This window comes from Xiphophorus maculatus, chromosome 19 (genome assembly GCF_002775205.1).
Source record: "Xiphophorus maculatus strain JP 163 A chromosome 19, X_maculatus-5.0-male, whole genome shotgun sequence".
Taxonomy (NCBI): domain Eukaryota; kingdom Metazoa; phylum Chordata; class Actinopteri; order Cyprinodontiformes; family Poeciliidae; genus Xiphophorus; species Xiphophorus maculatus.
This window is the reverse complement of record NC_036461.1, coordinates 13,439,408-13,456,045: the sequence shown is the minus strand read 5'-3', so window position 1 is coordinate 13,456,045 and position 16,638 is coordinate 13,439,408. Positions and strand designations below refer to the sequence as shown.

Below are 16,638 nucleotides of genomic sequence, written 5' to 3'. Positions count from 1 at the left end.
CAATAAAATATGAATGATTAAACAGTAGTTAACTTACATCTCATAATAGGTCAACACTTTTAAAAGAGAAGAAGCATTGACCATTCCTTGCTTCTTTGCGTCACAGACTTCATGTTTTCAAAGTTTGGGCTTGCTGCCATCTGCTGGAAGATATGAAAATAATATCTTCCAGCAGAAGCATAGATCTTAGCCAAAGATCTGTGCTATAATATTTTGGGCCTGATCTACAAAGATTCCAAATAAGGAGTGCAAAAAAAACCTCAAAAATCTTGCACGCAATCTGCAAACCTTGCGACTGTAATTGATTCTTGTCCGTACAATTTTGTGGAACATGAAGCAGAAAAATCTGATCTGCATCATTGTTTCTCCATACCATAACGCACTGTTATGTCTTGATGCATGCCAAAACAGCACCAGCAATCTGGTTCTGGTTCAGTAACTTGCATTGCAGGTCATTACATTTGCATATCCTTCTCCCAGAATTTTGCATCCTGACTATAAGCACAGTATTTGCATATTCATCAAGATAGGCACTTAATTTTTTGCGCCTCCTTTTCTTCTCATTGTATGTTGTTTGTAGATCAGATTTGCATGTGATTCGAGTTTGCACCTGTTTTTGTACACGCAAATCCTTAAAGATCAGGTCCTTTGAGTACAAATAACATAACATCTAATTTATAAATAATTTTAAAAATACTGTTGTAATTTTAAAGGACATTAAAGGAGTAGGTATGTAGGGTTAGTGTACTGACTAAATGTGGCTTTGACCATCTCCACTCACCCTTCACTTTAAAAAACAAAGTGCTTCCAGGTTAAGTTCGTTAGTTGATCTTCGGTCAACTTCTGTCTCAAACTGGAGTCAAGAATTCTCTTTGTTCCTCTTTCTTGTTGTTTTGGGAGTTTATAGGTCAGAGGCAGTTGTATATGTTGTTGTTGGCAAGTCAAACTGTCATTATCAGCTTTTCCTACTAACAATACATTTCCATTTGCTATTGTTTCAGCTTCCTTTTGCTGACGGTCTACAGGCACTGCACTGATTAGCGTTGGCTTTGTTTGAGCTCCTCATGGTTTCAGCATAAGCCATGAAACAATAATTTATGACTGCTCTTTGTTGCCAATTAAATAGAGAAGTCCTGTGCTATTTAGGCAGGAGGAAGTCAACTTTCAGGCTTAATAGTCAACAGTGCACCCAAAACCAAATGAACTGTTGTCTACATCACTGGCCCTCTCCTCCCTGTTCTGTCAGAGGTGACATTTATTTTTAGCTAATTGGGTATAAAACACCAATTGCTTCATTAGTTCAAATCATGCTGCTATCTAATCAAAGAGGGTCTGGCAGCAGTACAGAAAATTGAGACAATAGTGAGTCCAGCATATCAGTTCAGCTCAACCAAACAAAAGAAACAAAAAAGTCCTAAGATATATTCAGAAATATGACACCTATAAAAACCCAACTCAACAAAATATATAAAATACTAAACCCACAAAATCTTTCTTGTGATGGGCTGGCATCCTGCTCAGGGTGTACTCCATTTTTCACACAGTGACAAATGAAAATATTGTAATATAAATGAATTTGTGATTTATATTATAAATTGTGATCTTAGTCTTTTTTATATCCTCAAATATCCTCAAACATTGTTGAGCTAATCACATTTTTTTCAGGGTACTTGATCAAATCGATTAGTCTCTACACCTTATATACAGAAGGGTGCCAAATAAATATGAGGAGTTCCAGCTTCACAATTCCACCGTCATGTACTGAGTACTAGAAGCATTTCTTCTGAAACATTACGACTTCAGTCTGTCACACATTCAAATTTTAACATTTGAAAACAAACAAAAACATAGAATACAGAATTGATTTGTGTTTGCTTTCCAGTTGTTGTTTTTTTTTACAGCTCATGATAAAAATGTGTGTGAAAAGAAAGCAACTGCTATTCCATCTGCCTTCAGCTGGGGGCATAATTAATTAAAACGTGCACAATGGTGGCATCTAGTGGTAAATGCGCAGATTGTAGCTAAACTGAGTGCCCCTCTCACTGAAGCTTTGACTGCATTGAAGAAACATGACAGATTAATAGGATGTAATTCATTTTAATTCATCAAACAGATCCAGCTAATGTTTATCTTTGTAGATAGACTTAACTGGACAGCACTGAAGACAGGTGGATTTGTGAGTGATGTGGAATAGAGTACACATCACTCACAAATGTGTATTTGTGAGTGAACCACCATTTGAACATCATATATATATATATATATATATATATATATATATATATATATTTATTTTTAAATCCCCATCTTAATTTTGGCACATATCCTTCTCAACTCTACTGAAAAAGAAAATTAAAAGAAAAAAAATTAGGAAAAATTAAAACATACAACAACCTGAATCTGTAAGCAAACACAATAATACTAATACTTTGTGATTAGAGTGGGCAACGTCCACATTGAGATGTGGGATACTGACAAGTCTATCGTCAAAGAAGAATGAATTACATTTTCAAATGATTAGCTGCTATTTTAATGTATTAGTATACTTTAAGTCTACCAGGTGAAACACTCTTTTGTTCACAGAGTTTATAAAGTAACTTCACACATTTTCTATCATCTGTAAGTTTGGCTAGGCCATTATTATTGATTTTCTTCTGGTGAAGTGAATTATGCTTAGATGTACTGGACTGATGAGAAATTAAGCCTTTATTAGCTTTTGTTCCGAGACCATAGTGACAATACCGGACACATTGTTGTTGTTTGCAGTCAAACACATCCAGTTCTTGTCAGAAACTCTGATAGCCCCCCTTCAGAAGTGTTGCTGGTCTCAATGCCATCTTCAATCAATTTAGGAGAAATGTCCAGCTTATGCATGTCGATTTAACATATTTTCTCCAAATATAATTAGCTCGGTATCATTGTATATGTATAGAACACAGTGGGATTTTTAAAATCACTTTCTCCTGACTTTCATGTACATTAAGCACAGCAAGATCCTTTTGCTCATTTATAAACCTTCTTCAAATTACAGCAATTCCATTCAAATGATCAAACATCTACTGAAATAGCTGAATTTTACGCCAAGTTCATCCATTTCACTATAGCTGAACACATTTTATCAAAGCATCCGTAGCAGTATTTGTGGTGTGCACACCTGCACAACTACAGGATGCCCTTAAAATGATTTTTCATAATGAAGACACAAAGGAAAGTATTTTACAGGCCTCTGGCAACACATTTTTTTTTTCTTTATTCTGAGTAAGATGTGTCAACATCCAGCATGACAAAAATTGTACAAAGTTCACAATTTATAAATGAAATATCACAGCAACTTGTGATCTCACACATTTATAGCAAAATTAAAATGTCAACAAATCCATGCTGTGTAGTACAAAAATAAATCAAACTTCAGTTCCACAGAGAGAGCACAATAGTTTATACAAAATCCTGTCTTTGTTAATGGCGACTGAACTCAACCTCAAAATGAACCGGCTTGAAGAAAGTAATAAACTCTAAAGAATTCACAATAATTTATATGAAAATTCAGCATTCTAAATAAGTGACAAACCTCTTGTGTGTCCCTATAGATAGTCACAGATAACTCTTTTCAGATTTATTATTTATGCACCAACGTCTGATGAGCAGCTGGTTTGTGCTTTAAAGTCCCTTTGTCCATTTTTCACCGTTAATGAGAATTAATTCAAAAACTGGTACTAGCTATAACTCTACTGAAGCATTACTATATTGGCAAAAGCTGCAGACACGATGCTGTGGAGAAAAAGGCGTATGCAGTCATGGATGATGGGTAGTAGAGTCCTGAGTGGGGACCCATAAAGTACAATAGATGAGATTCAATCAGGTGAACCACGAGCACCTTTTTGCATTAGCTCTCGAAAAGGCAAATTCTGAACATGATCGCTAACAACTACGGTGACGGAATGGAGGGCTGCCTACTTTTAGTCTGTGAAGGTCTCCAAGCTTTCACCTCCTCTGCTTATTTTGTTTTTCTTTTTCAAACCTTGAACTGATTGACTATTTAATTCTTTGTACAGTGATTAGATATAAAGTGCTGCTGAGGGGGGGGGATAACTTCATCTTCCTAAAACGTAGCAAAAAAATGAAAGAATTTTAATGTTTTTACAATTGATAACAGCCTAAAATATAACTGCTAAGGTTATAATCCTTCTGTCAGATTTCAGAGTCCTTGTTCCTTCTCTCTTTTTGCTCTCAGTGGGAGGAAATCCACACCTGCAGTGGCTCCAAGCGGTTGGTTGCTCCAATCGTGTGCCGAAGAGGTCACCTGGAAAAATTGCACGCCGCCATATGTAAGGATAATATTTTCAAGGAGAAGTGCAAATAGTCTTACTGGCACATAAGTGGGGACAGCGACCCTGTAAGTCCCGCTCTCTATAAATACTCTCTACAAAACCTTTTCTCCTCCGGCTCTCGGGTAACTGCGTTTAGCTTCTGTAACAACATCAAAACATGGAAACGAAGGTGTCCCTGTGCAAAGTCGTACAGAAAAAAAAAGTTCAACTCATATACTTTTTGCTCCTAAAACACAATGTCCAGGTTCCCTCCTCTTTTTTAAAAAGACATTTTGTATTAAAAGATTTGTATAAAAATCAATATTTTACATAGGCTATATTAAAAAGATTCATGTTACCCCGCTATGCTTATAAACAAGAGATTGCATATACCCAACCTTTTTTTTTTCTTTTGCAGATTGCATCGCATATACCTCTTTTTTAAACAAATGATTTTGTTTTTTTTTTAAATATTGCTGAGACATTTCATGATCCTAGCAACATAGCACTGATCAGATTTGATTCTTAAAAAAGGCTAAAATCTTGCCTCTAAAGGTCATTGTCTTTACACATCTTTTCTACCTCCAACTAATTTAGGAATGAGCATGAGAACATGCAAATTGGCTCTGCTAGATACAGTAATGAGGGAGGAGGGGATTTCCACCATCGGGTTTCCGTGTAATGATGTTTACAATATAACTTCATACATTCATACAGACATCAGGTAATTCTCTTTCCCAGAATTCATTTACAGCACCGATTAAAAATGGCCCCACTTACAGTGACACATCTTTACTCTTCATCATAACAAAGCACAAATGATTCTCAAGCATTGTGTAGAAAATAAAGCAATTCGCAAACCAGTTCTTGCTATTTGACAATCTACACGCAGGAAGAAGAAGATAAAGAAGGAGGGGGGAATCATCTCAGTTCATTAAGTCCAGAATCATCCACTAAAAATAAAAAGCTTCTTCCTTGCTTGTAGTTTTTTCTTGTTTTTCGTCGTTACTTTTTTTTTTTGTCTGAAATGCTTTGTTTTCTCGAGCAATAAAAAGAACCTCTGTTTTCGTTAGCTTACTGTTCAGAAATATACACTAAAAATGTGCATACATGAGCAGCTAGAAACATTACATGACACTATGTCAGCTCATATGAAAACGTACAAAATGTAAATGTCCTCAAAAACTATTTTGCGATTTACTCCTTTACGCTCTTCCTCAAAAGCAAGACTCAAAAACAAAAAAAAAGAGAAAAAAGAAATTATCTTGAGGTATTTTTAAGCATAATACCTCTTTTTTTCTCCAAAGAACAGAATTCAGAATATATATAACACTATATCAAATTACTGCACTGAACTTAGGAGGTCAAACCGTCACTGCCTGTGTCTCTTTCTGTTGCGGAGAACCAACGTGTTCCTTTGCCGAGATGTTACACTTGAATCCCTTGAACTGCTTGCTTGATGTTTTCGAGCAAAGCTTTATTTTCCACACTCTGGTACTGGTCTTGGTTTGTGTAGATATCCGTAAGAGTGGTGACGTAGGCGTCAAAGTTCTGCTCACTTAATGACTCCTGCATGATCAAAGACAAAAAATCGTTAGTGACGCTAAAAGTTTCGTTAGACTTTTAAAAACACCCTTTTTGCAATTCCAGGGTTTTGCAAACCAGAACATAAAATAAATATTGTGTTGTTTACCAGGCCCTCACTAGCACTTAGTTGACAGTTAAACTTTGTTTTATCACTTAAGATTAAACAAAAATATTTTAAAGTTTGTGGTTCTAACATGACGAAATGTGAAAATGCTCATGGACTATGAATACATTTTCATGTGTTCTTGGTTTTTCTGTTGAAGAAAAAGATACAAAGTAGAACATTCAATTTCACAACAGGAAAAAGCTTCTTACACGGCCACACGAGATACTTACTTGCTGGTGCATCTGTAAGCAGCTGTTATTCCTCAGAGGAAGCTCTTTTTCTGTCAGGGGTTTCTGCAGGCAGTCAAGAAAGAGAAATTTCTTTAAGCAGGACAAGTTCAAACAAGATGCTATTCCTAAAATCAAACACTAGATGGCAGTATCTATTAACCAGCCAAATGCTATTGATCTAAAGCAAAAAAAATGCAACTTGAACATAGACAAAAAGCCGTGCGAGGAATCAGGACAAAGCCTTATAGTGATTTAAGGGAGATTAAAAATACTTTTTTTTTACTTCTTTCATCTGCACACCTCCAGAGATCTAAAAGCAACACAAAATAAGAAAAATGGCCTGCACATTTCAAACAACGTTTGAATCTGTACTTTGTCAGTGATAGATCTATTACGCAAGAGATGATCATAAAAAGAATGGCAGTGTAAGGGACAAAGCGGGACAAAATTGTCTGTGATTGCTTTAAAAACTCTGCAACAAAATGAGCAACAAAAATCGAACGACAGAGAACAGAACAAAATGTCAAAGGAGATAGAAAAGTTGGGATCATATCTTTCAAAAACATCTTCAGCGTGAAATAAAATGACTGCAAAGGCAGATTCTAAGAATTCAACCACTAAAATAACAGTCCTTTAATCATAGCTCCCCTGTAAACGTAAACAAAACCTCAACATATTGTTTTGTTTATGCTGAATTTCAGTTCTCACAGTTGCTGCAACTCGTTTCACAACTCCCCCTCAGCCTTTGGAAAGACAAGCGATGCTCCACACTTTAGAGTAAGCATGCACAGAAAGCCGTGGGAAAATATACCACAGAGAAACGCTACGGTTCACTATGTTCTGTGACTTTCTGGCTCGCCCGTTTCCTGGTGGCCCTTACCATATGAGGGAGCTGGACATTAGCTAAACTGTTAATCAGTGAGTGGCTGAGGTTGGCCAGCTCATGCAGCAGAGATTCATTTTGCTGTTCAATCACCTTGTTTTCCTCCTCTATGCACTTCAAGTTGGTCTCCATTGTTGTGATCTGCAGAGAGGAGGGTGGGGTCACAGTGCGTTACATGTTTCCACTTGCCGATTCAAAAAAACGACTTCAACGTGGAAGATGGGTGCGGGTGTATGACTCACCTGTGTTCTGAGTTTGATCATGTCAGCCTCCACCTGTGAATTCGATTCACTTAAATCTTTGATTTCATCGTCCAGTTGCTTGATCTCTTCGTCATGATCCAGCCCTGGAGATGATCAGCAGTATTAGTCCCAACGTTATTGTCAGATTTTAAAATCTTTAGAAATGACAAATGTGGTTAAGTTTTTTGGGGAGGTGTTTTGGACGTGTGTGGCGCAACTGGATGATAAAATTATAGCTTCTCTCAAATCTGCACAATTTATTTCAACCTGTTCCTCCAGATTGGATCCATTCAAATTATTACCCTTGAGTGGCTGTTCATTTGCTGCCTCCCCTCACCCTACACACACAGCACTTTGATTGGTTTATTATCTGTAACTGGAACTCCGCTCTGTAAACCCTTCCATATTCCTTGTTCCTGATTGGCTGCATTGTGTGGCGGAGCTTACCGTTGCTGGCACGTTGGTGCTTTATTGTTAGCATTTCCACTCCCGAGAGCCTGGCTTTCCTCATGGCGGAGGTGGCGCGTGGACAACCCGACAGACTGCAGGCGGCAACCAGAAGCAAGCTTTGTTTCATATGTTGTTCCACATCAAAATACACTGAAAATTGTTAATACAGACTGCCTATATTGTACTTTACATGAATTTAAAGAGACATTCTTCATTGGTGCTTGGGAAATCAGCATCTTTTTAAATAACAGAGTTTTTTTCCGAGAGTAAAAAATATATATAATTGTTGTATATACTTCTATTTTTTCTCTTCACCTGTATTGTTTCTTAGTTGGTTATAAGTAGAGTGAAAATTTTCAAGACTGTAATTTTGATGATTAAGTTTGCAGTGAATGAAAAAAAAAAACTGCATCTGGAAAATGACCTAAAAACAGGAAATGTTTGATGTTGTCGTGGAAAAAATACTATTTCCAAGCACTGTTCAGGTAAAATCACTCAATCAGGTTTATTCATATATTGCGCACAATACAGAGAGCTTGTAAGACAATCAGTAATGAAACAGGTCTAGGAAAAGCTCTGTCAGGCAGAGACAACACATGAGTTTTATACCAAGGATAAAGAATTAACAACAAGGGGCGAGACAGTCTGGTTCTGATGCAGCTGTAGAAAACAACTTCCAACCTTCTACATGTAACCCAAATAGTTCTTTTGGTGAGGGTCATAAGCACTTCATATAACATGACTAGCAGATGTGACCTTAAATGTAATTTTTCCATCACAACGTTAAAAAATTTTGTCTTTTTATTTTATTTTTTTAGGTTTTATTGGCTCTGGTGGCCTTTATTTGATAGTGAATTGACAGGAAAGTGGGGAAGACACTGAGAGAAGGGGAAAGATATGCGGCAAAGGTCGCCAGGCCGGGAATTGAACCTGCGACAGCTGCATCGAGGACTAAGGCCTCCATATGTGGGTTGTGCTTAACCCCTGCTTTATTAAATCTAACAAAGCTCATGCAGCTGTACTTGATGTACAGCTCTATGACTTACCTCCTATGTGTCAGGAAGCTGCCACTGACATGTCCTGAGCCGTCGCAGCCTGGTGTCGGGCAGGACATGCCCTCTGTTTTTCCAGACTTCCATGTGAACTGGATTCCGTTCAGGTAGCCATCTTTTTGTCTCTTGGCTGCAATGGGGCAACCTGAAGCACTTCTGTGGGATGCATATTTCCCCGTCACGTGTCCCTGACCATCACAACCTGGGACCGGACACCTGAGAGGGGATGGAGTGAGACTCAGAAATCCTCCCTTTATCATCTAAAAGGTTGGCTGTTTGTAAATTAGAGCGTGACATTTTGTACCAGAGTTCTTGATTTATATCTTTTGGCCAGCTTTCACCAAAATATATTTTCATGCCTTCATTCCCACAAAACCTTTAAAAATATCTAACAAATAATTTGTTTTCAGCAACAGTCTGTTTTAGATTGTTGTTATATTTCCAGATGCCTATCTTTATATGAACACTGTATCCAAAGAGGGTTCGCTATGACAAACTGAATCCAACAGAATGACAAGCTTACGAATGAACAGAGTGTGTTGTTTGTGCTCTGCGCCACCAGAGAAATCAATGCAGCTGCAGGGATGAGGCCACAGAAGCCCATTGTGGGATTTAGGCAGAGTCAATCAATCTCTCTCTGCCTCCATCTTCACTTCTGCTCGCCCGTTTCTTTACTTACATGAGGGTCTCCAGGAATTCGCCAGAGACCACAGAACCACCTCTCTGTAAACTCCTACAACCTTGCACTTCTGAAGGTTCTCCTACACCTTGATACTAGTATTAAAACTTTATACTCTTGGTACATTTGTCTTGTTAGAACTAATTCTGATTTATTCCTGCTTACGGGGATGTGTGCGGTCGAAAGGGAGGATAAGCATGGACTGCACAAGATTTGGTGGGACTGATTATGAATCACATCAAATCTGTTTTGAAGCAGGAAATGAAAAGTCATATGTCACAGGCAGTAGAGGGTGAGCAGCGTTGGTGGCAGGAGGAAGTTCCAGCCTCAGGGTTTAGCGGTCGGACAAAAAACTTATGATCTGTGCCTGCACTATACCTGATGGGCTCCTGGTCCTCCTTATTCTCTTTACTGTGGATGATCTTTATCCCACTTTTCCTGGCCCGCGGACACCCTGAAAGACTGCAGACAAATGACAGTGTTACAAAGCTGAAATGGTCAGGAAGAGAGAAGAGTTTGTCACGATGTATCTGCAGACTGTGAGCTGTACCTTCTGTGGGAAGCGTAGTTACCAGTGATATGTCCCGAACCATCACACCCTGGTGTCGGACACCTGGGGCACAAAACATATAGAGGGCTCAGGGCCTAACACAGCTCCCCAGTGTCTTAATGATGCTTATTTAAAAAAAACAACTGTTTTTTAAAACCCCTGACAGATTTGCACTTAGAGTAATCTTTTAATAATATCATCACGTTTCTTTTTACTGGTCGTAATATTAATGTTTTGGGTGGCCCTACCAGAGTTCCAACTTGAATTTGATAAAGAATCTATCAGCATAGCTAGAGACTAGAATAATGGAAAGGAGGTCACTCTAAGTTGTGGAACTCCTTGTAAAAGATAAATCAAAATAAATTGGAAACTTACAAGAAGCTAGTCGATAATGTGCACAGAGTACAATTGCTGGCAAACATTGGGAATGGCAAACATACTTTTTTTGTCTAAATGTAAATTAAAACAGACCAATTTTTTAATTTGTGCCTCTGCCTACACATTTCCATTTTATTGTTATGTCCCATTTTATAAATTTCTTGGTTAAATGAATATAATTTAAAATCTAAATCAGCCCTTGGTAAGAATCATTTTATCCAACTCTCATTGTTAAGATATGGAACATTTCTTAAAATAAATAGTCTTTTTATTGCAGTTGTATAACCACATATTAAAAATGTCCAACCTTCAATTTGAGTACATTTGTAGTTGGGGAAATAATCACATGATAGCATACATATTCCTATTTACCTGACATCCCATGTACTACATTGTACAAACAAACAAAAAAACATTGCCAGTAGTATAGCAATTAGTTTTCCAATACAACAAAAAAGATCACTCAGGCCTGTGGAGACAAACTCCAAAATTGAATCTTGAAATTTTATTTCATTGCACATAAGAAAAACTTCTGAGTGTTTATTTATACTACAAATGCCCATAACAGGGTTCATAAGTAGTCTGGAAAAGTATGCAATTTAAATGAGTATTTCATTAATAAGTATGGAAATAGAAAATCAATCAATCAATCAATCCAAAAGAAGAAGTCAAAGAAAACACAAATATCAATTAGTCATCTAAAACCTTACTTGAGTTCTTGTGCATTGTTGGCTAGCATGCTTCGAATGCTTTTATCAGCCAAAGGACAACCTGAGAGACTGAAAAATACAGCAGCAGAATACCAGATTACTCTAAATGAACAACTATGATTAAAAGACACTGCAGCCACTCTGAAAAACACATGCATGAGTAAAATATCAACCAGGAAATGTAAGGAAGCCATGATGCAAGTGCAAAAAGTTGAATAATAGAAAACAAAAAGAGAAATGTTAACCCTCTGAATATCTAAAAGTAAACAAATTGAAGCTGTTTTTAAAAAATAAAATTACAATGTTTAACACGTCAGAACTTTTTTGGGAATTGAGAGGCTGTACAAGTCTCAGGATCCATGCAGACTCATCTCACTCTGCAACACTCAGCAGTTCTGCTCAAACCTTTTGAATGGTAAATGCACAGTCTGCACTGGACTGTGAGAAGGTGCCTGGAGGACTAAATAACATCAGCTTAGAAGGCTTTAAACGTGGCCCACTGAGGAAAAACTTAATCCAGGGCTTTACCCCAAAATAAGCATCTGCTCAATATTTAATTATTGGGGCCTGCCATGCAAAGCAATGGCAGGAACCTATTGCTATTCTCCCAAGAAAAGTTTCTTCAATGGCAGGAACCTATTGCTATTCTCCCAAGAAAAGTTTCTTTATTATTATTATTCTTTATTTTTCATCCGTAACCGTTAATGCGGCTCATACCGCTGCGTGCACACCTACAAAAGAGGTATCAAAACGTGCAGAAAATTCACGCCATTCCAGCTATTACTTTTGGTGGGATTCGGGATTAACATGGCGACATAATTCGCAAAAAACTACGAAAAAAACCCCATTATAACTCAATGGGAAAAATCCTAGAAATACCCTATTTTTGAGGATTTGCTGTGTCGTCACAAATTCACCTAGAAATGCCATTCAAATTTCATTTTGTAGATACGTCTGTGATCTCTTCGAAAGTGAAGACGGCTCGTCGATACCAGTTATGGTTTGTCCACAATTTGCCTCTAAGCGACCCAAAGTTTCTCATTTTTGCTCATATTAGAGTGACAGCCGACCTCGGTTCATATCTGGGCACAACATTTCTTTCTCTCATCACTGTAAATGCTCTGAGTGAGGTACAGATATGAATCTCGGGACTATCGCAGAAGACACATTGAACTGTCATACGCTTAAAACGCTTTTCGAATATGTATTACGGTTCCCGAACAAGAAGGATTTGTTTCCAATGCTTTTTTTCAGTAAAGTGTGTTTGCTCAAACACACTTGTGTGTTTGAGAGCTCACAGCTCAGAGCTCACACCTGCTGAGACCATTATTTGCCATAGCAACGGAACTCAAGAGGCTATTGGCTGCTGGTTAGGACTACGAATACGCATCGTTGTAGTTCTATCTATCCTCAGTTGAAACAGATCAGGACTGAGAACTGGCCTTTACAACTACTTGCTGCTTTGGGCTGTATATAACTGATTTAACTCAGTAACTGTTACACATGGGATTAGTTTTACACTTTAAAATTAAGCATATTGAAAATTTCACAATAAAAGCCCTGAATATTTTTACATGACGTAATTGCTCTTTTTTGGCTTTATTTGACTTTTTCATCCAAAGCACTGTTACACATGGTATTAGTTTGGCCCTTTAAAATGAAGCTTAACAAAAATTTCAAAATAAAAGCCTTGAATATTTTTACATCAGCTACTTGTGTTTTGAGCATTATATAACTATTTTAACCGAAGGACTATTACGCATGGGATTAGTTTGGCCCTTTGAAATGAAGCATCCTGCAAATTTCAAAATAAAAGCCTTGAATATTTTTACATGACATAATTGCTCTTTTTGGCTTTATTTGACTTTTTCATCCAAAGCACTGTTACACATGGTATTAGTTCAGAACTTTAAAATGAAGCATACTGAAAATTTCAAAATAAAAGCCTTGAATATTTTTACATCATGTAATTGCTCTTTTTGGCTTTATTTGACTTTTTCATCCAAAGCACTGTTACACATGGTATTAGTTTGGAACTTTAAAATGGAGCATAATAATAATTTCAAAATAAAAGCCTTGAATATTTTTACATCATGTAATTGCTGTTTTTGGCTTTGTATGACTTTTTCATCCAAAGCACTGTTACACATGGGATTAGTTCGGAACTTTAAAATGAAACATACTGAAAATTTCAAAATAAAAGCCTTGAATATTTTTACATCATGTAATTGCTCTTTTTGGCTTTATTTGACTTTTTCATCCAAAGCACTGTTACACATGGGATTAGTTTGGCCCTTTGAAATGAAGCATACTGAAAATTTTAAAATAAAAGCCTTGAATATTTTTACATGACGTAATTGCTGTTTGTGGCTTTATGTGACTTTTTCATCCAAAGCACTGTTACACATGGGATTAGTTTGGAACTTTAAAATTAAGCATACTGAAAATTTCAAAATAAAAGCCTTGAAGATTTTACATGACGTAATTGCTTTTTTTGGCCGTATATGACTTTTTCATGCAAAGCACTGTTACACATGGGATTAGTTCGGAACTTTAAAATGGAGCATACTGAAAATTTCAAAATAAAAGCCTTGAATATTTTTACATCAGCTACTTGTGTTTTCAGCATTATATAACTATTTTAACCCAAGGACTATTACGCATGGGATTAGTTTGGCCCTTTGAAATGAAGTTTAACAAAACTTCCAAAATAAAAGCCTTGACAACATTTTAAATCGTACTGAATGGTGCACGTCCGCCTCGCTTAACGTTCTTGCGGTTCTCCGCGTGCCACTGATTACGTTGCGGCGTTCTTTAGCGTCGACGCCGATTTGTGGCGTGACGACGCCGGGCCCAAGCCCGACGGGCGCGCCTTGGCAGGCCCCGGCTAAATTTCTTCAGAAATTTTGTTTTTCTAGTTTTTTTTTTATGTCTTGCTTCTGTACCTCAATATTCAAAGGGCTAACGGAAAACAGTGAAACCCTGCCTACAGACGGTTGACAGCATCGTCGAGGTAAGCTGAAAACAATAAAGAAAAATAGACTTAGAATCCACAAGGAGAAAAGGAAGTCACACCTTCGATGTGAGGTGAAATTGCTCGTCAAGTGACCACTTCCATCACACCCCGGTGTGGGACATCTGCCACCGGAAAAATAGATAGATTTTTTAAGTCCAAGGGGAAGGAAAGGAAAATGTGAAAATCACAGGAAGAAAGGGGGATTTTTATTTTTTATGGTTTTCATTGTTTCCAGTTTAGCTTCACTGTCTGTGATTAACCTAGTGCTACCTGAGATAGGCTAGTCTTGATGTGGAATGATACTGACAGCTTGAAATGTCTCACACAGATAGTCATTAAATAAAAGTCATATAGCAAGCCAGCAACACAATGTGGGCAGGAAGAGAGCAAAACAGTGGATCACTGAGGTTAACTGAACAGAATGAAGGAAGAAACTACAGGTGCATGTCAATAAATTGGAATATCATAGAAATGTTAATTTATTTCTGTAATTCAATAATAATAATAAAAATGTTCTACACTGTTGGGTCTGGTGTCTCTCATCGTGTTCAATCGCTCACAGATTGACTTTGCACAGTAATTCCATGGTTACTAAAGTTTGGTACCTTTAGCAGTGTGGGTAGGTGCCAAGACCTATGGAAACAAAATCAGCATCACCATAAAGTTTGTCACCAGAGAAATGCATGGCGTGCTCAAAGATTTTGTATTAGATGGTTGTACAGACCATCTCTCTTTCCAAATCATCAGTTACTGTAGAGGCTTCACACTGGACCATAACTTGGATTCTGTGCCTCTTCACTCTCCCTCCAGACTCTCAGATCTTGATTTCCAAATCAAATAAAAAAAACAATTTTAATCTCAAAAAAGAACATTGGTTGGGCCACTGAGTCTTTCCCTGTAACCCAATTAAGATGCTTCTGACATTGTTTCTGGTTTCAGAGAGGCTTTTTATAACAAATACTGTAGTATCAGTTCAGCTGCTTTTGCATATTTTCTGCCACACATTTCCTTCCACTTAAATGTCCATTAATATGCTTGGATACAGCACTTTGTGAACAGCCAGCTTTTTCAGTAGCACTGACCTCTAATGAACTTGCTTGTGGAGATTATAGGCCATAACATTTTCATTACTTGTAATGCATGATAATCAACAAAATACAGAAATAAAAGCCTGAAATCTTTTACTCAGCAGGTAGTGAATATATGCAACATACGGGCTTCATTTCCAAGTAAATTATAGAAAGAAATTTTCTTCTAGATAATATCCTGATCTATTGAGATGCACCTGTAAATGAAGTGAAAAAAAGCAGAGCATGAGTGGAACGAAGCAAGTGGGACTCAGGCAGGAAAAGGACGGGACTCCTTACGTTATCAGGTCCTTCTTACTCTCCTTGCACTGGACGTACTTGGGCTTGGGGCTTGGCATGTTAACATCTGTGGTGAAGGATCGATCCTCCAGCAGATCGTGGAAGGGATCCAGATCATCAGGCTGAAGAGAGGAGAAACACACAACGTGTTTTCACTAATGTTCACCACAAAAACTGTGCTTCTCTGGTTGTATGTACTCAATAATCTGAAAATGAAAGCTCTTGTTCTGCAGTGAATCGTTCTGTCACCTTTCTTACCTCTTTGTCTACGTTCCACACCCACATACATCAAATGCATTTTCAGGCTACGGAGTTTTGTCAGTTTGGATGCAAATTGGTGAGCCAGTGTGACTATTGAGCCAGTTTAACAGTGCAGTAAAATGGAACAGTAGAGAGGAAATAATGCCGAACAAATGGTGTGAGCGGCCTTACTTGTGATTATGCCCGTGCTTGTAGAGCTAGTGTGTAGGTATGGAGTATTCTGGGAGTCGCCTATTGTAATGAATCAACTTGCCACTAGATGGCACTGTGGTGTGGGACCATACCACTGTTGGGGTTTGCAGTTTGGGGCTATGCTTTTGTCTGCAGTGCATGCAACCAGGGCACGATGCAAGTTGATGCAAATCCATTTTACCTTTCTATCATATTTTACAGTGTGGGTACAGTAATGGTCATAAAGACAGAAGTCCAAATAAAGACAAAATTGCTCAGCTGAAACCAGTGTCTCCTGGTTTAATGGCACAGAAATGAGATTGATGCATGCATGCAGACAGAGGACACAGAACACAAAAAAGTAGGCTACAAGAATGGGACTTACAAACTCACTCTGACACCCTCCCAAAGAGACAAGGGTTCAGCAGACACGCTCTTATGAATATTCACACACAGGAAAGCAGGCGTGTGCACTTGCAAACGCACGCGCATCAGCGCTCCGACAGGCGCACCCAGCAGTGGTGCATTGATTTCCAGCGGTTCTTTGATGAGATGAGCTATTCCGACTCCCTCCCAAGGTGCTACTTTGCATAATTCATTTTGGAGAGGAGAGAAATGTAAAAACAGAAAGCCAGCATGCAGGGAGCAT

General features: G+C 37.9%; 1 protein-coding gene across 7 annotated transcripts in view; it reads right to left on the bottom strand.

The window, feature by feature from the left end:
- Positions 1-3,214: 3,214 nt before the first annotated feature.
- myt1l (myelin transcription factor 1 like) overlaps positions 3,215-16,638 on the bottom strand; it is a 125,568-nt gene continuing 112,144 nt past the window's right edge. For 3 of the 7 annotated variants that reach the window (XM_023352838.1, XM_023352840.1, XM_023352839.1), the window contains 11 exons: positions 15,558-15,679; positions 14,250-14,312; positions 11,175-11,243; positions 10,087-10,149; positions 9,915-9,998; positions 8,852-9,073; positions 7,803-7,897; positions 7,356-7,459; positions 7,111-7,254; positions 6,231-6,293; positions 5,736-5,876 (listed from right to left, as the gene is read on the bottom strand). In XM_023352838.1, coding sequence (XP_023208606.1) covers positions 5,736-5,876; positions 6,231-6,293; positions 7,111-7,254; positions 7,356-7,459; positions 7,803-7,897; positions 8,852-9,073; positions 9,915-9,998; positions 10,087-10,149; positions 11,175-11,243; positions 14,250-14,312; positions 15,558-15,679 — 1,170 coding nt within the window. Of the gene's footprint in view, positions 5,877-6,230; positions 6,294-7,110; positions 7,255-7,355; positions 7,460-7,802; positions 7,898-8,851; positions 9,074-9,914; positions 9,999-10,086; positions 10,150-11,174; positions 11,244-14,249; positions 14,313-15,557; positions 15,680-16,638 lie in introns of all 7 variants that reach the window. The other 4 variants (XM_023352837.1, XM_023352843.1, XM_023352844.1 and 1 more) reach the window with 3 other exon arrangements.